Below are 22,246 nucleotides of genomic sequence, written 5' to 3' on the forward strand. Positions count from 1 at the left end.
CTAGCTCACGCTGCAGCCATACTTGTCTGCTCTGTGATCTTAGGCAAGTCACTTAACTTCTCTGTGCCTGAGTTATGTCATCTGTAGAGTGGGGGGTGAAGACTGAGGGCCCCATTCACAAGTCATTTAACGTCTCTGTGCCTCAGTTACCTCATCTGTAAATTGGGACTGTGAGCCCCAGGTGGAACAGGCACCGTGCCCAACCCGATTTGCTTTTATCCACCCCAGCACTTAGTACAGTGCCTGGCACACAGTAAGCGCTCAATAAATATGATTGAATGAATTATTATTTGGGACATGGATGGCGCCCAAACTGATTAGCTTGTATCTACCCCAGCACTTAGTACAGTGCCTGGCCTCGTAAGTGCTTAAATGAATACCATATAAATATAAATTTCCCCTAGTACAATATTTTAATAAGGAAAATCATTTAATCATCCAAAAACGTTTCCACAGGAGTTACAGCTCCTGCTCTGCTGAAACGTACTTTCCTAGTCCAGAATTGTCCCCATGACTAAGAAATGTGTAAACATTGTCTCTGAAGGTATTTCGTGTATTTAGTCTACCTTCATATTGGCCAGCCTTCCATTGGCACCTCAATTACACGTGAAACAGATAGTGAGAAAACACTACTAAGCATCACAGGCCGCCCAAAGCATGACTTATCTGAGACCAAAGCATTGTTCGCGGACACAGAACACACGTTTCTGCACAAAATGAAGAGCAAATCACTCCAAAACCCAGCTGGAATCCCCCAAAGTAACCGAATGAAAATGCAAGTTAAAAACTCTAAACCTAGGCCCCAGTTATTTTTTGCCATTGTGGGAATAGGATTTGCAAGTTATTTTCAAGTGCCATCAGGCAGGTTACTGAAAACTATTTCTGGGCATCGCAGGAGCAAGTGATTGAATTAGAAATTACACCTTTCACTAAAATGGACTTAAGACATTTCTCTTTCACGTTGCCTCCTGGATCGGATAAAAACCAAAAAGGGGACAACACCTACAGGGCAGTCGGAGATGAAGTTCGATGCATAACCTTGGGACCCACGGGTAGCGACAACGGCTCTGCGACTGGTAAACGATCATCCACCGACGAAGGGACCTGCCATGGGAGGTTGGATCGGGCCGTCTTCATCAGAACTTGGTCCTACTCTCGGGTGCAAATTACCCAGCGCATTTGGCTGTAACTTAGCCAATGACCCTAAAATGAAGCCGGATTGTTTGTGTATAGATCTTGTGTGAAGCTCCTTTAGCTCGAGCAGAAACGTCGACTCCAGGATCTATTCCAATTCCAAGCCCACCAGATGCAGCCAACGAATCTTCACAGAACGGAAGAGATCCGAGGGCAGGGTTGCCAGAAGGCTCCAGATAAAATTCTAAAACCGATGGCTCCGGATCAGTCGATCGCGAGGCATCAAAATGCAACAAGTGGATGATGTCCAGGTCAAGTGTTTACTTTTAGCTTCTTTTTAACACGGATGGTGTAAATACTGGGGATGATTAAGGTGAGCAATAAAAGGGGGGGGGGGCAACTCCCGGATTTCTGGAAGAGGCCACACTAGGTCACCAAAGTGGATCGCCCCCCTAAAGGTCATCAGCATCATCAATCGTATTTATTGAGCGCTTACTGTGTGCAGAGCACTGTACTACGCGCTTGGGAAGTACAAATTGGCAACATATAGAGACAGTCCCTACCCAACAGTGGGCTCACAGTCTAAAAGGGGCATGACAAAAATCGCCACCAGATTTAGCCCCCAATTCTAGTCGTTTCCTCCCCTCTTTTCTCGAGGGGAGGGGGGCATTAAAGTGGTCCGGTGTCGTGGAACGTGCCCCCGAACTCAAGAACCGTCAAGGAGGGTCGCGCCAACTTCGAAAAGGGTGGGGGGGGCGGATGACGGGAGGTAAAAAGCGCCGACCCCCCACCACTTCGGGTCGGCGTTTCCCCAGCTGGGACTGCATTGCCGCCCTACCCCACACCCATCGCCTTGCCAGGTTCCTTCCTTCGTACTACTGCGCCCCCCCCCCCCACTCCCCTCTGGGGTGGCGGAACAGTCAGCGACGCTCAGGCGCGGGGTGGGGGCGGAAACCCCAAAAGGTCCCAGGCCCGGAACCCAGGTACCGCCCCGTCGGGCGACAGGAGAGGCCATCCCGGGCCAGAAAGGGCTGGCGGGGGGGGGGGGGGGCGGGGGCGCTGGGGGACCACCCTCTAACTCCCTCCCTGCCCCCCGATCGGCCCTCTCGGGCCGGGGGGGTCTGACCTCCTCACCTGGCGGGGAGAGCGCGGCGGCCTCTCGGCGTAGCCGTTGGGCGTGGACTCGAAAGGGCGACGGGGGAGGGGGGGGAGGAAGTGCGGGAGCTCTTCCTTCCTCCCCCTCCTCCCGATCGATGCTTGTGTCCCCCGGCGCTGGAACAGGAGGAGGAGCGGAGCGCGCGCTGGCGGAGCCGGCCCGGATTTCAGCGGCGGCTCAGTTCGGGTCAGGCCGAGGAGGTGGCGGCGGCAAGAACGACGAGCCCCGGCAGCCCCATCTCCTCCTCCTCCATGGCTGTTTACCCGGCTGCATTGTGGGAGTTTGTTGACCTCCCTACACCGCCCCCAGTAACGGTCGCTTCCCAGCGCGCTGCCTCACACCGCCCTGCGCACGCTGCCGCCGCCGCCATGGGAGCCGTGACCGACGGTGAGTACAACGGGACCTCCCCTGGACGGGGGGGGCTCCAAGGCGGATCTTTCGCCCCGCCGCCGGGGAAGGGGAGGAGGGCGGCGGCGGAGGCCGCCGCGCCGGCCCCCATTCGGAAGCGGAGAACGGGGGGGGCGGTGAGGGAGAGTTGGCGACCCGTTCCTCCTCCGCCCCCCCCACCACCGAAAGAACCATCTCTGTATATTCGCCGCCTCCGAGAACAAAGACGAGGACTGGACGCTTGGTTTCGCGGGGGGGGGGGGGGGTTGCCCCCTTTTGACCACCGATCCGTCTCATCCCGGTACACCGAAAATTGCGGGTTGGAACAGCCCCCTCCCCGCCCCGCCCCACGTTAGTCTCCGAAATCCCCTCGGGGGTCGCCCCGAACTTGGCGGGCGTTCCTTTATATGAAGGACACGCTTCCTATTGTGGAAAGGGGCCATTGTACGGTGATGTAATGACGTGTGGTTGGGCCGCATCCCACGTCCCTTCTTCCCGAGGAAGCGGAGCTGATATCCAAGACATTCCCCAGTTGAGTAGAATGAGGCGGGGCGGAAGGGTGGCGAGAGGTTGGGAAGCAGCAAACCGGGCGATTGTTATTTTCTATGTAATAATAATAATATGATGGCATTTGTTAAGCGCTTACTATGTGCAAGGCACTGTTCTGAGCGCTGCGGGGGGATACAGTGTGATCAAGTTGTCATCAATCAATCGTATTTATTGAGCGCTTACTGTGTGCAGAGCGCTGTACTAAGCGCTTGGGAAGCACAAATTGGCAACACATAGAGACAGTCCCTACCCAACAGTGGGCTCACAGTCTAAAAGGGGGAGACAAAACCAAACGTACTACAAAATAAAATAGAATAGATATGTACAAGTAAAATCAATAAATAAATAGAGTAATAAATATGTACATACACATATGCAGGTGCTGTGGGGAAGGGAAGGAGGTAAGGCGGGGGGGGGGTGGAGAGGGCTCACGTGGGGCTCACAGTCTTAATCCCCATTTTGACAGAGGAGGTAACTGAGGCTCAGAGAAGTGAAGTGACTTGCCCAAGGTCACACAGCAGATTTGTGGTGGAGCTGGGATACTTCTCTGCACCTACCGTGGGGCAGATAGAAGACCATTATCATTCCTTCAGCCGTATCCAGTGAGCGTTTACTGTGTGCAGAGCACTGTACTAAGCGCTGTCTTTACGGAGGGCATTGTCGCGGGACTCACAGTCCCAGTGGCAGAGAGAGGAAACCGAGGCCAACGAGTCAGCAGGCTGATGATGATGATGATGGCATTTGTTAAGCGCTTACCATGTGTCGGAGCACTGTTCAAAGCGCCGCGGCAGACACAATCATAATAATAATGGTACTTGTTAAGCGCTTACCATGTGTCGAGCACTGTTCCAAGCGCCGCGGTAGACACAATCATAATAATAATGGTACTTGTTAAGCGCTTACCATGTGTCGAGCACTGTTCCAAGCGCCGCGGTAGACACAATCATAATAATAATGGTACTTGTTAAGCGCTTACTATGTGCTAAGCACTGTTCCAAACGCTATTGGTAATGAGGTTGACCCACGTGGGGCTCGCAGTCTTAATCCCCATTTTACAGATGAGGTAACTGAGGCACAGAGAAGTTAAGTGACTGGCCCAAGGTCACGTGGCAGAGTGGGATTAGAACCCATGACCTCTGACTCCCAAGCCCGTGCTCTTGCCATTGAGCCACACTGCTTCTCTTCATGGGAGAGCTGGGATTACAAATTGGGTCTTAATTAGAGATTAATTCTCTGTCCATATTGCTCGTCATCCCTTCTTACAGTTCGGCAAGAATTCTGTTCTTTTGAGAAATAATCTATTGTTCCCGTCCCCCCCCGCCCCCCCGAAAAAGCAAGACCTGTCAGTTTGGTTATCTTATTGTGTATTTTTTGCCCGTCTCAGACGAAGTGATACGGAAGCGTCTCTTAATTGATGGAGATGGTGCCGGTGATGATCGACGGATCAATCTGTTAGTGAAGAGTTTCATAAAATGGTGCAACGCTGGATCTCAGGAAGAGGGGTATTAAATGTTATCTGGTTTAGCCTTAAATCAGAGGTTGGCTAAAGTATTTTCAAAGTACTCAACTTGATTATTGGGAGTTCTGTAACATGGGAGTTGTATTCTTGAAGAACCTCGTTGTGGTTCTCCCCCTTCTAGACTGTGAGCCCGCTGTTGGGTAGGGACCGTCTCTATATGTTGCAAACTTGTACTTCCCAAGCGCTTAGTACAGTGCTCTGCACACAGTAAGCGCTCAATAAATACAATTGAATGAATGAATGAATGGGCCAATCGTATTAGAATAATTACGGTACTTGTTATGCACTGACTATGTGCCAAGCACTGTTCTAAGCACTGGGGGAGATACAAGGTAGTCAGATTGGACACAGTCCCTGTCCCACATAGGGCTCTCACTCTTAATTCCCATTTTACAGATGAGGTAACTGAGGCCCAGGGAGGTGAAATGACTTGCCCAAGGTCACAGCAGAATGACTCCGTGGAAGTTAATGGGTTATGGCGCGTGCAGATACATTCACTATAAAGTGTTTCGTTAGAAATTCCTGTATTAATGTTGTGTCCTCTACTAGAAGAATGCTTTCCAACCTTGCCCCTCATTTGTATTTTACACTACTCAATACAGTAAAATTTGCAAAAACACAGATTTTGTTTTCTTCATTAATGTTGGGGCAGAGGCAGCGTCACCTCCTGACTGATGCCACGCTCATGTGCTGTGGCACGATTATTCTCTAAGTTTTCCATCATGTAAGTTAGGTAATGAAAACATGTTAGAGCAGAACTGGATGTGTTATGGAACACCCTGTCTGTGATATTTATTGAGCACTGATCATGTGCTGAATGCTGTACTAAGCTTTTGGGAGAGTAGAATACAACAAAGCTGATAGACATGTTCCCTGCCTAAAATGGGAAGCAGCATGGCCTAGCGGATAGAACACAGGCCTGGGAATCAGAAGGACTGGGTTCTAATCCCAGCTCTGCCACTTGTCTGCTGTGTGACCTTGGACAAGTCACTTGACTTCTCTGGGCCTCAGTTACCTCATCTGTAAAATAGGGATTAAGACTGTGAGCCCTATGCGGGACATGGATGGTGTCCAACCTGATTAGCTAGTATCTACCCCAGCGCTTAGTATAGCATCTGGCACATGGTAAGCACTTGAAAAAATGCCATTAAAAAAATGAGCTTACAGTCTAGAGCGGGAGATGGACATTGTATAATGTGTATTAATGCATAAATATTGTACAGGTAATTTGAAGATATATACATAGTTCATTTCAACCATTCAGTTGTATTTACTGAGTGCTTACTGAATGCAGAGCACTGTTCTAAGTGCTTGGGGAGTACAATAAGCAAACATTCCCTGCCCACAAGGAGCATACAGTCTAGAAGGGGGGAGACGGACATTAATATAAGTACATAAATTACAGATATGTACATAAGCGCTGCAGGGCTGGGAGGGGGATGAAAAAGGGAGCAAGTCAGGGTGACACAGAAGGGAGTGGGAAAAGAGGAAAAGGGGGACTTAGGGAAGGCCTCTTGGAGGAGATGTGCCTTCAGTAAGGCTTTGAAGGAGGGAGAGGTAATTGTCTGTCAGATTTGTGGAGGGAGGGCATTCCAGGCCAGAGGCAGGACATGGAAGAGGGGTCAGCAGCAAGATAGATGAGATCAAGATACAGTGAGAAGGTTGGCATTTAAAGGAGCTAGGTTTGCGGGCTGGGTTGTAGTGGGAGAGCAGCAAGGTGAAGTAGGAGGGGGCAAGGTGATTGAGTGCTTTAAAGCCAATGGTGAGGAGTTTTTGTTTGATGCGGAGGTGGATGGGCAACCACTGGAGTTTCTTGAGGAGTGGGGAAACCTATCCTGACCATTTTTGTAGAAAAATGATCTGGGCAGCAGAGTGACACAGGGACTGGAGTGGGGAGAGACAAGAGGCTGGGAGGTCAGCAAGGAGGGTGATGCAGTAATCAACGCAGAATAGGATAAGTGATTGGATTAATGTGGTAGCAGTTTCGATGGAGAGGAAAGGGCAGATTTTAGGGATGTTATGAAAGGTGGAACCGACAGGATTTAGTGATGGCTTGAACGAGAGAGATGGATTGAATGAGAGAAGGGTAGGTTGAACGAGAGAGGAGTCAAGGATAATGCCAGGGTTACTGGCTTGTGAGGCAGGATGGATGGTGGTGCCATCTACAGTGATGGGAGAGTCAGGGGGAGGACAGGGTTTGGGTGGGATGATAAGAGCTCCGTTTTGGGCATGTTAAGATTGAGGTGACTGAAGGACATCCAAGTAGAGATATCTTGAAGGCAGGAGGAGATGTGAGACTGCAGAGAGGGAGAGAGATCAGAGCTGGAGATGTAGATTTGGGAATCATCTGCATAGAGGTGGTAGTTGAAGTCATATGAGGGAATGAGTTCTCCAAGGGAGTGGGTGCAGGTGGAGAATAGAAGGGGACCAAGAATTGAACCTTGAGGGACCCTCACAGTTGGGGTGGGGGGAGCCTGTGAAAGAATTTGAGAATGAGCAGGCCAGAGGGATAAATGCTGTAGGGCTGAGGATGGGGTGAATACCAAGTGAACCAAGGATACAGATCCAAGTGCATAGATGACACAGAGGGAGAGGGCATCAGGGAGAAGAGAGCTTAATTTGGAATTGCTTTGAAGATAGGGAGAGTGGTGGTCTGGCATGTAGGAGCGGGAAGGAGTTCCAGGCTAGAGGGAGGATGTGAAAAAGGGGTTGGCAACGAGATTGGGGCATAGTGAGTAATAAGCTGGCACTAGAGGAGCTAAGTGTCTGGGCTGGGCAGTAAGTAGTAGGAAATCAAGGAGGTGAGGTAGGAAGGAGCCAGCTGATTGAGCGCTTTAAAGTCAATGGCAAGGTGTTTCTGTTTGATGTGGAGGCAGATGGGCAACCATTGGAAGCTCTTGAGGAGTGGGGGGACCTGGACTGAACTTTTTTTCGAGAAATGATCCGTGCAAGCACAGTGAAGTATGGGGTGGAGTGGGGTGAGACAGGAGGCAAGGAGGTCAGCGAGGAGGCTGATGCAGTAGTCAAGGCAGGGTAGGATAAGTGCTTGGATCAGCATGGGAGCAGTTTCGATAGAGAGGAAAGGGTGAATTTAAGCAATGTTGCAAAGATATAACCAACAGGATTTGGTGACAGATTGGATATGTGGGTTGAATGAGAGAGATGAGTCGAAGACAACACCAAAGTGTTGTGAGATGGGAGGGTAGTGGTATTGTCTACAGTGATGGGAAAGATGAGGAGGACAGGATTTGGTTGGGAAGATAAGGGGTTCAGTTTGGGACATGTTAAATTTCAGGTGTTGGTGGGACATCCACGTAGAGATGTACTGAAGGCAGGAGAGCTGGAGAGGTAGGTTTGGGTATCATCTGCATAGAGATGGTAGTTGAAGCTATAGGAGCAAAGGAGTTCTCCAAAGGAGTGGGTATAGATGGAGGCCAGAAGGGGACTTAGAGCAAAGCCTTGGGGGACCCCCCCCCACTGTCAAAGGGTGGGAGGCAGAGGAGTCTGCAAAAGAGACTGAGAAGAGCTGTCAGAGAGATAGGAGAATCAAGAGAGGACAGGGGACAGATAATCCTTATCTGATTATTCAGTTTGGAACAGGAAACCAAAACCTAAGTCCTAATTATGTACAATGAATGAACATTTCTCCATGATACTATATACCAGGCAGCTGTCAAGACATTGGGTATCATTAGCCATAAACAGGCTGCTTGCCTTGTGACACCCCAAGATCCAGACAGGAGGGAGTCTTCCAGAAACCTGTACTGCAACATGCAAATAAAGCTGAGAAATATGCATGACAGATGGGGATTACCAAAGTGGAAGAGATCCGGGGGGAGTGGACCACCACTCAACTGACCAAGAATTTCTGCACATCATTAAAGATCTTTTATGACCCTACATAGCCACCATGACATCTCTGAAGAATAGAGATCATCACAGACAAGGCGGGAACCCTAAAGAAATGGGAACAATATTTCAACGCACACACCTTCCAATACGCAAAGGCACAGCACTTGCCCCAACTATTGAGGAAGTAACCTGGACCTGAGAGCATCCCCCTCGTGATCTACAAGCATGGAGGGAATGCCCTGTGCTAACATCGTCAATTGAATTGGACTCTATAATTCACTTAGTAACTTTGATTTCCCCCCCCAAAGTTCATTAAAATGATGAAACTAGTCCTTTGATGGGAGTGGGGATGCTGAAATAATAACTGTGGCATTCTGTTAAGGTCTTAGTATACACTAAGTACCGAGATACAAAGAATACAAGTCTCTGTCCCACATGGAGTTCACAATCTAAGGGGGAAGAAGAATAGGGATTTTTTTTTTAATGGTATTTATTAAGCGCTTACTATGTGCAAAGCACTGTTCTAAGTGCTGAGGAGGTTACAAGGTGGTCAGGTGTCCCAAAGGGCGCTCACAGTCTTAATCCCCATTTTACAGATGAGGTAACTGAGGCACAGAGAAGTGAAGTGACTTGCCCAAAGTCACACAGCTGACAATTGGTGGAGCTGGGGTTTGAACCCATGACCCCTGACTCCAAAGCCTGTGGTCTTTCCCCTGAGCCACGCTGCTTTTCTATTTAAGTACCATTTTACAAATGAGAAAACTGAGGCACGTCCTGCGAGGGGTCGGCGGTGAGACAGACGAGATCCAGGTAAATACAGTGAGAAGGTTAGCGTTAGAGGAGCCAAAGTGTGTGGGCTGAGTTGTAATAGGAAAGTAGCAAAGTGAGGTAGGAGGGGGCAAGGTCATTGGGTGCTTTAAAGCTAAGAATTTTCTGTTTGATGCGGAGGTAGATGGGCAACCACTGGAGGTTCTTGAGTGGGGAAACATGGACTGAATGCTTTTGGAGAAAAATGATCTGAGCAGCAGTGTGAAGGTATGGCCTGGAGTGAAGTCATTGAGGAGGCTGATAAAGTAATCCAGGCGGGATGGGCTAAATCCTTGGATTAACAAGGTAGCAGTTTGGAGAGAAAAGGGTAGGTTTTAGCAAAGTTGTGGTTATGAAGGTTGAACCAACAGGATTTATTGATAGATTGACTTGAGTTGAATGAGAGAGCAGAGTCGAGGATAACACCTGTGAGACAGGAAGGTTGGTGGCACAGTCCCAGTGATGGGAAAATCAGGGGAGGACAGGGTTTGGATGGGCAAATAAGGAGTTCTGTTTTGAGCATGTTAAATTGGAGGTGATGGCAGGACATCCAAATAGAGGTATCTTGAAGGCAGGAGGAAAGTACAAGACTGCAGAGGAAAGAGATTAAGGCTGGAGATGTAGATTTAGGAATCACCTGCATAGAGGTGGTAGCTGAAGCCATGGGAGTGAATGAATTCTCCAAGGGTGTGGGTGTAGATGGAGAATAGACAGACATGTGTTTTCCCCCCTCTAGACTAGGCCCTACATTGGCCTTTTCAATCACACACATACACACACACCTGAATTTCACCATCAGTAGTGTTGTCTTTAGTATAAGGACAGCTATGTATATTCAGCCTATAGATTATTCAAGCCTCCTTCTCTCATCAGTAATTGCCTTTCGTTCATTTCAGTGTACATGATTATAGCTTTCTAATTATAGTATTCTAATAAAATTTTGATTACACTGTCTTTGAACAGTTTTTCTACATATTAACCTTATTTTCATTTTGTTATTAGCTACAGCCAGTATCAGCGTATGCTGAGCACATTGTCACAGTGTGAATTTTCAATGGGAAAAACCTTGCTTGTGTATGATATGAATCTCAGAGAGATGGAGAATTATGAAAAAATATACAAAGACATAGGTAAGAAAAACTTGCATTATCTTTGGTTGTCAGTCGAACGTTCCATTATAAAACTAATGAATTTTTCATAAGTGGCAATACGCCAGGGGCCAGGTGGGGTTCCAAAGATAAAGATGCCAGAAAAATCACAAATGACTTAAAGGTCCCATTAAGTAGCTCTTTATTGCTTAGTTTCACCTTCCAAACTGTGGCTTTTGACTACATAAATAGCCTTGCAACAGCAATATTTGATGGTGAAAGAGACTAGCTCTGGTCAGGGATGGAAAAATCCTGGTGTCCAACTTAGCTAGATGATGAAATTTGCCCCAGGACTGTCCATTCTCTTCCTACTCTCTCAGCTCCATTGCCTAGCCACAGGATTTGGTCCACAGCCAGGAAACCTCCATCCTGCTACTCCCCACCTACCCCCATTTCACCCCCAGGGAGACCCCAGCAATCTTCTGTATCTCCTTTTTTTTAGAAAATAATATAGCTGGAGCACATGAAAAAATTGCTGAGTGCAAGAAGCAGATTCTCCAAGCAAAACGAATACGAAAAAATCGCCAAGGTATGGTTTCATGGAATATATTTTCACTGTTCAATATTAATAATAATAATTGTGGTATTTGTTAAACACTATGTGCCAAGCACTGTTGTAAGCACTAGGGTAGATACAAGTTAATCAGGTTGGACACAGTCCCTGTCCCAAATGGGGCTCACATCTTAATCCCCATTTTACAGATGAGGTAACAGGCCCAGAGAAGTTAAGTGACGCAGAAGACGTGGCGGAACCGGGATTAGAACCCAGGTCCTCCTGACTCCCAGGCCAGGGCTCTTTCTACTAGACCATGCTGCTTCTCAATATCTCTATCTCTAATATTACGAGACAAAGTCTGAAGCCAAAATAAGCCACCTCAAATAGCAGGAAATTAGAGTGAAACATATGGCTTGAAAAACTTCTACAGAAGGCTATTCTAGTACCCATCAAAGAAGGAAGGTCTGCACTACCTGGAACAATGTACAGGAGAATGGAATCAGAGTCTTATAAGGCTTGAAAAATTCTTTTGCAAACTTTTTCCACATAGCCCTGGAAATAGGACAAGTAAGAACTGAAATCTGTAGTGACATCTTCCTAGCTTATCATCAGTGATATTTATTGAGCACTTACTGGGTGCAGTACACTGTACTTAATGCTTGGGAGAGTACAATGCAGCAAAATTAGCAAACGTGTTCCCCCTAACGAGTGTACAGTCTAGAGGATACTACCTAGAAAATACTGGATCAAATTTCTTTGAGGCATTGATTGCTCCTCAGTTGGAGGAAGTGGTCATCAGTGACTACGGCAAGTCTCCTCCCCACCCTCACCCAGGCACACTACTGCATTTAAAGGCCGGTTAATTTTCCCTTGGCTGAAAATAGGGCAGTATGCAATGCTACCGCTGGCAACTTAACTGAACCGGCTTTTCTTGAAGAATAACTTTTAAAAGAACATCATCAGAGGCAAAGTAGAAAATAGAATCGGCCAAGTGCATGAAGACTGTTCTCTTGGCAGTTGTAAAAGAGGTGACCATTTTTTAAAAAGATGAACGTTTTCTAGTTCCCCAAGTCATTATTTGTATGTCATCTTTTCAGAATGTGCCATAGAGATAAATAGTGCAGAGATTTTTCCAAGAAGGGTTTCCTTAAATAGTGAACTTAATGTGCACTCAGTAGTGAAATACAAGTCTATAATTTGAAGGAATTCTCACACATTAAACAGTATCCAGTTATTCTCTCAATTTGCTTTTGATGCACTTTAGTTAAAAGTTTTTCTCTAATTATCATTGGGTCTGGTTTCAGGTTGATTTAAATAAAAATATAATTTAGGGGCCCTGAAGAGGAGTTGTGTATTTGTAAGCTCGTCATGGGCAGCGAATGTGTCTGCTAATTCTGTTGCAGTGTACTCTCTTAAGCACTTAGTAAAGTGCTTTGCACATAGTAAGCACTCAATAAATACCACTGACTGACTGATTGATTTACAACAAACAAAAATGTGATAATGTTACCAGAAATACTATCGGCAGATACTATGTATTTGTGCATTGCCTTATCTGGAGAAGCAGTGTGGCTTAGTGGAAAGAGCCCGGGCTTGGGAGTCAGAGGTCATGGGTTCTAATCCCGGCTCTGCCACTTAGCTGTGTGACTTTGGGCAAGTCACTAAATTTTTCTGTGCCTCAGTTACCTCATCTGTAAAATGGGGATTAAGATTGTGAGCCGAACATGGGACAACCTCATTACCTTGTATCTACCCCAGCACTCAGAACAGTGCTTGGCACATAGTAAGGACTTAATAAACACCATCATTATTATCATTATCATCTTGTTCAACTTCATTGGGCAATAACATTTCCATAAATCTCCCGTTCCAGACTGTGAACCAGAAAACATTTAACCTAGTGTACAAAGTGACCTTTGTTCCCCATCCAGGCTTGGTAGTGGCCAGGTTTGCAAAAACTTGCCAAGGCAGAAGACAATTCTCCCCATAATCTCCTCTCTACCCAAGCATAAGATTGAATGAATTGATAGCCTGTCCTGTCGTCGACCCCCGGCCTAGGTCCTCCCCCTGGCCTGGAATGCCCTCCCTGCGCACATCCACCAAGCTAGCTCTCTTCCTCCCTTCAAAGCCCTATTGAGAGCTCACCTCCTCCCGGAGGCCTTCCCAGACTGAGCCCCCTCCCTCCTCTCCCTCTATTCCCCCTCCCCATCCCCCCGCCTTACCTCTTTCCCCTCCCCACAGCACCTGTACATATGTATATATGTTTGTACATATTTATTCTATTTATTTTATTTGGTTAATATGTTTTGTTTTGTTGTCTGTCTCCCCCTTCTAGACTGTGAGCCCGCTGTTGGGTAGGGACCGTCTCTATATGTTGCAAACTTGTACTTCCCAAGCGCTTAGTACAGTGCTCTGCACACAGTAAGCGCTCAATAAATACAATTGAATGAATGAATGAATAGGCTGCAAGCTCTCCGGAGAGGAAGACCAGGCCATGGTAAAGCCTTGGAGAGACACCTAAGCTTTATAACTACCCTAGTGCTTAGTACAGGGCTTGACACGTACCATTATCACCATTATCGTCCTCATGAGAACTGACAAAAGGGAATTCCTGACTCCCCTACACTGTAATAGGGCTGCTCCAAATACCCAAATGGAGGTGTGACCATTATCCTCCAGGGTGTATTTGATGGTCTTTCTAAGCTACCATGCAGGCTTTATCTTGGACATACACCACTGAATCCACTAAACATCCCTTAGTGGTTTCAAAATGTTTGACTCATTTTGAAAAGTATTTCTTTGGGAAGTATCCCTTTAGTTCTCCCTAGGTCTTTAAAGAAAGCTGTGTTGGAAAAATTCTTGAAGCGTTTTGGGGAAGTCTTTATAGCTAAGACTTCGTGATTGTACAGCCTTTTTAAATTGGACACAGGATGAAAAATACAAATATATCAATGTGTATAATAGGTACTCAGCTCCCCTTGAAGTAGCTCAAAATGATTGTTCAAAAGGAATATTTAAGGAATAAACTCAGGATGCATAAACTTCGTATGCATTTCTTTTGGGCTCTGATGAAAGAATAAAATTTATTCAGATCTCCCCAAATTAGAATACACCCAAAGAATCTGTTGAAGTGATGGTAGCGTGCGTAACACTGCTTACACTCTCATCTCTGCCAGCCACGTTCCCACTGGAGTGCTGCAGGCAACAAGTTACTAGGTGGGCAGGGATGCAGCACATCACAGAGAGTTTTACACATCCCTAAAATCATCAGTGGTATTTTATTTATTGAGCACTTACTGCGTGCAGAGCACTGAACTAAGTTCGTGGGGGAGAATACAACACAACAGATTTGGCAGACACGTTCCCTGCCCAGAATGAGTTATAGTCTAGAGGACTGTAAAATGAAATGGGGCATATCCCTCCAAATTAAGGAGCAGTCATTCTAGAATTTCCTCACACGCCACTTTCCCTCTCTCCAGTGTGGATTAAAATTAGATTAATCGATTTATCTAAAATGGCTGGGTCGATCAATGGAATTAAGAGAAACTTGGGGTTTGGTTATCTTTAATACAGTATGAAGGGTCACTTTCATTGTATTTTTCACTTACAAAATCCATGACAATTATTTTAAATAACATGCCAACATGGAGATCTGATAAATATGACCGTTTTTGCTGCTTTTCTTTCAGAATATGATGCTTTGGCAAAAGTGATACAGTACCATCCAGACAGACATGAAACATTAAAGTAAGTTTAAGGTTGATTGTGAATTTAGTCTCAGGATTGAATACATACATTTCACAGAAGTAACAATTCCGTCCTTTACTGTAAGTCTACCTTGTTTAGAGGTTCGGTATTTGAGATGATCTTAAACAACCATTTGTAATTTTTTTTTTGGATCAGCACTGTTGAGACTACCTAAACTGCATATAGACACTTTGTTCCACAATCGCCCATGAGGACATCAGTCCCTGTGTCTTATACTTTAGGGAACGTGTCTATCAACTGTGTTGTACTCTCCCAAGTGCTTAGTATAGTGCTCTGCATGCAGTAAGCACTCAATAAATGATTGATACATGTCTCCTAACATACTTGCTAAAGTGATCCTCTGCATATATAAAATGTGTACATTCTTCACTTCTCTTTTTTTATAAAACTATTTCATTAGATCTTTGTATCTAGTAAGCAACTTAGTAAAATATAACATTTTATCTTGGCAGGGAACTAGATGCTTTGGGAAAAGAATTGCAGCATCTGTCTCATATTAAAGAGAGTGTTGAAGATAAGGTATGGATGAGTGCATGGGTGGACCTTTGAGGATGTGTTTTGTTGCCCATTCAGTTGCATTTGAAGTGCTTTTCTTTTCATTGTAGCTGGAATTGAGGCGAAAGCAGTTCCATGTCCTTCTTAGTACCATCCATGAACTTCAGCAAACATTGGAAAGTAAGTGGTGGTGGTCAGGGTGAAAATTTCTACAACTAAATTGTTGGACTTTGGATTATCTGGTCCATTCGCATGCACCATAAACCAATCCAGAAAGGTAGGTCAGAACTATCCCAAAACTTAGTTCAGTGCTCTGCACATATACCTGCTTAATAACATTGATTGAGGACTTAATTTAACTGTAAGCAGAAAACACTTACAAGGTGTCTTTCCATGTGATTCCTAATCTGTTGTAATGCTGCAGCAGGACTGTACCTGGCAGGGACAAGAGTGTGTTTATAAACCACCAAATCACTAAAATCAATTCTTGCACATAAATCTTTGGGCCTGATGTCTCAGGACTGAGGCTCATTCATCATTCTCAACCGGAGACTCCACCTTCAACGTATGTTAAATGCTTTTTGGAAGTAGATGTAGTCTAAAGAGTGTTCCGGCCAGGGGTGCCAATTTTTTAATCATTCAGTTATACTTCTTGAACACCAAGGGCTCGAGAGAGTAGAACAGTAGCAAGACAAATGTATCTTGCCTTCAGAAAACTTACAGTTTATCAGGGGAGCCAAACAAAAGGTGATTTAGAGATAGGGAAAGCAGGAGGAAGAAAAGGGGTAAAGCAGGAAGCAGTACAAACACATGAGAACGAAACAGCTGAGCATACAACTGAATAGTCAGATAAAGAGATAAAACAGACCTATGAGCATGAGTGCTGAGAATAGAAATAGAATACACAAGGGCTAAAAGTAGGTGTTGGGGTGATGTGACTAGAGCGTTGTGGAGTGTGTAATCAGGGAACACTTCCTGGAGAAGACTGAAGATGGCAAGGGCGGTGGTCCGGCCAACTTTAGAGGGTTAGGGGAGGCCTCCAGACTGAGAGGACAGCATGAGCTGGAGAATAAGAGGAAAGTGTTGAACCTGGCACAGGTATAAGGTAATCTTGGGAGGAGAGAAGAGTGAGCTGGGGAATAGTAGGAGACTATCCATAAATTGAAGAGACTGGTGGGGACCTTGGAAGCCAATGGTAGAGTTTCTGCTTTATGCAGGCCGAGGAGGGTAGTCAGAAGTTTTTGAGTAGTAGAAATATCTCTGTGGCAGTGTGGACTGAAGTGGGGAGAGACTAGAAGCACAGGGAGACTCATACAGTTAAGGAGGTTGATAACAATAGTCTAACCATGATATGACAAGAGTTTGGATCAGGATGGTAGCTGTTTGAATAGAGTGGAGGGGGTGGATCTGGAAAACCTTAAGGAGGAAGAATTGGCAAGATTTAGCAGTTGATTGAATGTGAGAGCTGAAAGACACTGGGTGGTCCAGGATGATGCCAAGGTTTCAGGCTTCTGAGACAGGAAAAATGGTGGTGTAATTCATAGAGATAGGAAAGTTATGGGGAAAACTGATAAATATGGACAATCAGTCAATGGTATTAAACTCGTACTGCGTACAGAGCACTGTACTAAGCATTTAGGAGAGGACCGCGATGTTATTAGCCATGATTCCCTGCCCTCAGGAGCTTATGATCTAGAGGAGGAGACAAGCATTTAAATAAATTACAGGTAGGGGGGAAAGCAACAGAGCATAAGGATACAGCTGTGAGTGCTGGGAGGGTGAGATGGGTCAAAGTGCTATGTGGAATGGACGTAAGTGCATAAGTGATGCAGAAAGGAGGGAAAATAGGGTGGAGAGATGAGAGACCAAGATTTAGCAGTTGATTGAATGTGAGAAGTGAAAGACAGTGAGTGGTCCAGGATGATGCCACAGTTGCAGGCATCTGAGATGAAAAATGGTGGTATATTGTCAGTCAATCAATGATATTGAGCACTTAGTGCAGAGCACCGTGCTACATGCTTGAGTACAGTACAACAGAAGTTGGTATACACATTCTCTGCCCACAGAGAGGTAGCAGTTTAGAGGGGGAGACAGACATTAAAATAAATAAGAGCTGTGGGGGCTGAGGGTTCCACTTAGAACAGTGCTTGGCACATAGTAAGCGCTTAACAAATGCCATCATTATTATTATTACCAAATGCGTAGGCATAGCATATAGGTGACGCAGCCAGGAGAAGGTGTTGAAAAAATGAGGACTTGGTTGGGGAAGGCCTCTTGAAGAAGATGTGATTTTAATAAGGTTTTGAAGGTGGCAAGAGTGGTGGTCTGTTGTATATGAAGGGGGAGGACACAGAGAAGGGATTGGTGGTGAGATAGATGAGATTGAGGTACAGTGAATAAGTTGGTGTTACAGGAGTGAAGCCAGCAGACTGGGTTGTAGTAGGAAATCCAGTTTGGCTTCTGCCCCCTTCACTCCACAGACTGCCCTCTCAAAGGTCAGCACTGAGCTCCTTACCAAATCAAACAGCCTCTACTCCATCCTAGTCCTCCTCGACCACTCAGATGCTTTCAACACCATTCCTATCTCCTGGAAACACTATCCAACCTTGGCTTCACTGTCACTGGTTCTTCTCCTATCACTCTGGCAGCTCGTTCTCAGTCTCTTTCATGGAGCACCTCATCTGCCTCCCACCCCCTAACTGTGGGAATCCCTCAAGGCTCAGTTCTGGGTCTCCTTTTATTCTCCCTCTACATCCACTCCCTTGGAGAACTGATTCACTCAGCTACCATTTCTATGCAGATTACTCACAAATCTACATCTCCAGCACTGATCTCTCTCCTCTACAGTCTCCCATTTCCTCCAGCCTTCAGGACATCTCTACTTGGATGTTCCACTGACATCTCAAACTTAACACATCCAACACTGAACTCCTTATCTTCCCACCCAAACCCTGTTCTCTCCCTGATTTTCCCTGATGGCACCACCATCCTCCCTGTTTCACAAGCCCGTAACCTTGGCATTATCCTTGACTCATCTCTCTCATTCAACCTACATATTCAATGTCACCAAATCCTTTTGGTTCAGTCTGTACAACATAGCTAAAATCTGCCCTTCCTCTCCATCCAAACTGCTACCATGTTAATCCAAGCATTTATCCTTATCCCGCGTTGATTACCGCATCAGGCTCCGTGCTGACTACCCTGCCTCCTCTCCCCACTCCAGTCCATGCTTCACTCTGCTGCCCAGATCATTCTTCTACAAAACAGCACTTAGTACAGTGCCGGGCACGTAGTAAGCACTTAGTAAATGCCACAGTTATTATTATTAGTCCATGTTTCTCCATTCCTCAAGAACCTCTAGTAGTTGTCCATCCATCTCTACATTAAAAAGAAACTCCTTACCATTGGTTTTAAAGCACTGTCACCTTGCCCCCTCCTACCGTACCTTGCTGCTTACCTACTACGTGGCTTAGTGGAAAGAGCCCATGCTTGGGAGTCAGAAGTCATGGGTTCAAATCCTAACTCTGCTACTTGTCTGCTGTGTGTCCCCGGGCAAGTCTCTTAACTTCTCTGTGCCTCAGTTCCCTCATCTGTAAAATGGGGATTAAGACTGAGAGCTCCATGTGGGACAACCTGATTACCTTGTATCTACGCCAGTGCTTAGAACAGTGCTTGGCACATAGTAAGTGCTTAACAAATATTATCCAGCGCTTAGAACAGTGCTTTGCACATAGTAAGCGCTTAATAAATGCCATCATTATTATTACTACACTCTAGCCTGCACACTTCACTCCTTTAACGCTAATCTACTCACTGTACCTTGATCTCATCTATCTCACCTCTAACCTCTCGCCTACATTCTGCCTCTGGCCTGGAATGCCTTCTCTCTTCATATGACACAGTCACCCTCCCCACCCTCAAAGCCTTATTAAAAGCACTTCTCCTCCAAGAGGCCTTTCCTAAGCCCTCATTTCCTCTTCTTCCATTCCCTTCTGCGTCACCTTTGCACTTGGATTTTTACCCTTTATTCACCCCTTAGCCCCACAGCGCTTATGTACATATCTGTAATTTATATGTATTAATGTCTGTCTCTCCTTCTGGACTGTAAACTTCATGTGGGCAGGGAACATGACTACCAACTCTGTTCTATCATAGTCTCCAAGCACCTCTGCACATAGTAAGCATTCAATAAATACAATTGATCGATAGGAAATCAGTGGGATAAGATCAGAGGGGGTGAGCTGATTGGTTTGAAGCTGATGGTAAGGAGTGTCTCTTTGATGTGGAGGCAGATGGATAACGACTATAAGTTTTTGAGCAGTGGGAAGATGTGAACTGAATTGGTTTTTGTAGAAAAATGACTCAGGCAGCAGAGTGAAGTAAGGCCTGGAGTGAGGAAAGACAGGAGACAGGAAGTTCAGCTAGGAGACTGATGCAGTAGTCAAGGGGGGATATGATAAGTGTTTGGATCCGTGTAGTAGTGTTTGGATGGAGAATAAAGGGTGAATTTTAGCGATGTTGTGAAGGCAAAACCAGCAGGATTTGGTGGCACATTGAAAATGTGGATTGAATGAGAGCTGAGTCAAAGATAATGCCAAGGCCACGGCTTGTGAGGCAGGGAAGATAGTTTAATTGACAGAGGGTTTTTTTTGTTTTTAAGTGGTATTTGTTATGCGCTTACTATGTGCCAGGCACTGTACTAAGCACTGGGGTAGATACTGGATAATCAGATTGGACATAGTTCCGGTCCCACATAGGGCTCACAGTCTTAATCCCCATATTACAGATGAGGTAACAGGCACAGAGAAGTTCAGTGACTTGCCCAAGGTCACACAGCAGACAAGTGGCAAAGTTGGAATTGGAACCCAGGTCCTCTGACTCCCAGGCCTATGATCGTTCCGCTAGGCTACGCTGCTTCTCCAGTATTTATTGAGCTTTTATTATGTGCAGAGCACTGTATTAAGCATTTAGGAAATGCTGAAATGAGGGAAAATAGTGTAGGGAAAGGAGAGATCAGACAGGGAAGGTTTCCTGGAGGAGATGCGATTTTACTTGGAGAATTTTACTTTAGAGGGGCAAAGTGTGTAGGCTGGGATGTAGTAGGAGAGGAGAGGAAAGAGAAGTTGAATTTCTGACATGCTGAGTGTGTAGTGTTGGTGGAGCTTCCGTTGGAGTTGTGATCTGAAGGCTGGAGGAAATGTGGGCTCGTAAGTTAGTTGAAAGGTGGATTTAGGAATCATCTGCCTAGAGGCGGTAGTTAGGGCCATGTGAGCAGATAGGTTCTCCAAAGTGGTAAAAGGAGCAATGGGGAAGGAGAAGAAAAGGGGAGGGGAAGTCTTATGCCAGGGAATAATAATAATTGTGGTATTTGTTGAACACTTACTATGTGCCAAGCACTGCAGAATGCTGGGATAGTCAGATCATATGCAATTCCTGTCCCACATGAGGCTCACAATCTAAGGAGGAAGGAAAATAACTTAATCCTCATAGATGAGGAAACCGAAGCACCGAGAAGTGACTTGCTGTGGTCACAGAGGAGGTAAGTGGCCAAGCCAGGAGTAGAACCCAGGTCTCCTTACTCCCAGCCCTGTGCACTTTCCACTGGGCCATGCTGCTTCTCCACCCTCCCTGAGCTTGCCACCAGCCCAGCGGCAGCAACAGTGGCCATTGGCTCCAGGCCAGTAAGTGGCAGAGTGACTGGATAAATGAGGCCCTTTATGCAGAGGTCACATGGCTGCCATAGTAGCTTCCACACCTCAACATTCCCTTGTCCTTGGAGCATCCCCCAAACCTTAAGGACCAGGGATGAGTCTCACTGAGCAACTGTAGCCACCGTATGCTGGTGGGAGCATTGAGTGGCGTTAACGTCTTGGCTCGATTCTGGCTCCATGACTGCCTGCCTTATCCCAGAGTCAGGGGGAAAAAAACCCCCAAATGACTTTGCCATCTTGGTGCCAATTCCATTGGGGCAGTAGCGTACGCTAAGTTACCTTAAATACAATATTTGTGTTAGTAGGGAAATATAAAGTAGTAGTATACATTTTAATGGAGTTGCGTAACAGTCCATTCATTATGTAATTAGGAATATGCATTTTAAGATAGTTTATATATTCAGTCCCATATACATACACTTGATTGATGGGTTTTATATACATCTTTTCTATTTCAGATGATGAAAAACTCTCTGAAGTTGAAGAATCTCAAGAAAGCAGCATTGAAACCGAAACTAAGCAATAAGCAACATGAATCTTTTTTAATCCTTCTGACCTATTTTCACCTAAATAGGGCATGATCTGGTGACAGCTGAGAAATTAAAACTCTGTGTCACTTTTGTGAAACTGATAATTTTATACTAACACATTTTGGAAAATTTATATTAATGATTTGTCTTCATGACTTTGTCAAAAAATAAAGGAATGAGTACAGCTTTACCAAAGCGGTTTGTTTTCTAAAGGTGAACTTTTTAAGATCTTCAAAGCTCATTGTGGACAGGGAATGTATCTGCCAACTCTGTTGTATTGTACTCTCCCAAGCAGTTAGTACAGTGTTCTGCACATAAATGCTCAATAAGTACCATTGAGTGAACGAATGAGTGAACGAATGAATGAATGAATCTAAAATAAATGCCAATAACTTTTTTTTAACATGTAACAAGGTATGGGTTCTTGTCACAGTTTGAGTAGATGATCAAAAGTGCTTAAACTGATGAGACTGAATTGATTCAAATTGAAGAACTGGAGCAAATTTTCCAGTAGCGATGAAAAAAGAATGGGTCTGCACCTCCACTAATAAGTAACTTCACTTCTGAAGGTTTCTGAAGGGGTGCAGGATTTCTATCAGACTATTACAAATCCATCTAGGGAGTCATGAGAAGTAATTTGAGGGAGAAGAGAGTGAAAATCCTTTCAGTAATTTTATACTTTACCATTGCGACT

General features: G+C 45.5%; 1 protein-coding gene across 3 annotated transcripts; it reads left to right on the forward strand.

The window, feature by feature from the left end:
* Window positions 1–2,412: 2,412 nt before the first annotated feature.
* THOC7 (THO complex 7) lies at window positions 2,413–21,747 on the forward strand. 3 transcript variants are annotated; one of them, XM_038740427.1, is made up of 8 exons: window positions 2,415–2,677; window positions 4,611–4,728; window positions 10,407–10,534; window positions 10,995–11,081; window positions 14,738–14,795; window positions 15,269–15,335; window positions 15,422–15,491; window positions 21,481–21,747. In XM_038740427.1, exons 1-8 carry the CDS (start codon window positions 2,542–2,544, stop codon window positions 21,546–21,548), a joined length of 732 nt encoding a protein of 243 aa, XP_038596355.1. In that variant the 5' UTR covers window positions 2,415–2,541; the 3' UTR covers window positions 21,549–21,747. The 3 variants fall into 3 exon arrangements, with proteins under 3 accessions (XP_038596356.1, XP_038596355.1, XP_038596357.1); XM_038740429.1 differs by lacking the exon at window positions 2,415–2,677 and adding an exon at window positions 3,110–3,208; XM_038740428.1 differs by lacking the exon at window positions 15,422–15,491 and having other exon boundaries at window positions 2,413–2,677.
* The last annotated feature ends 499 nt before the right edge of the window (window positions 21,748–22,246 follow it).

The sequence above is a fragment of the Tachyglossus aculeatus genome, chromosome X1, assembly GCF_015852505.1.
Source record: "Tachyglossus aculeatus isolate mTacAcu1 chromosome X1, mTacAcu1.pri, whole genome shotgun sequence".
NCBI lineage: Eukaryota > Metazoa > Chordata > Mammalia > Monotremata > Tachyglossidae > Tachyglossus > Tachyglossus aculeatus.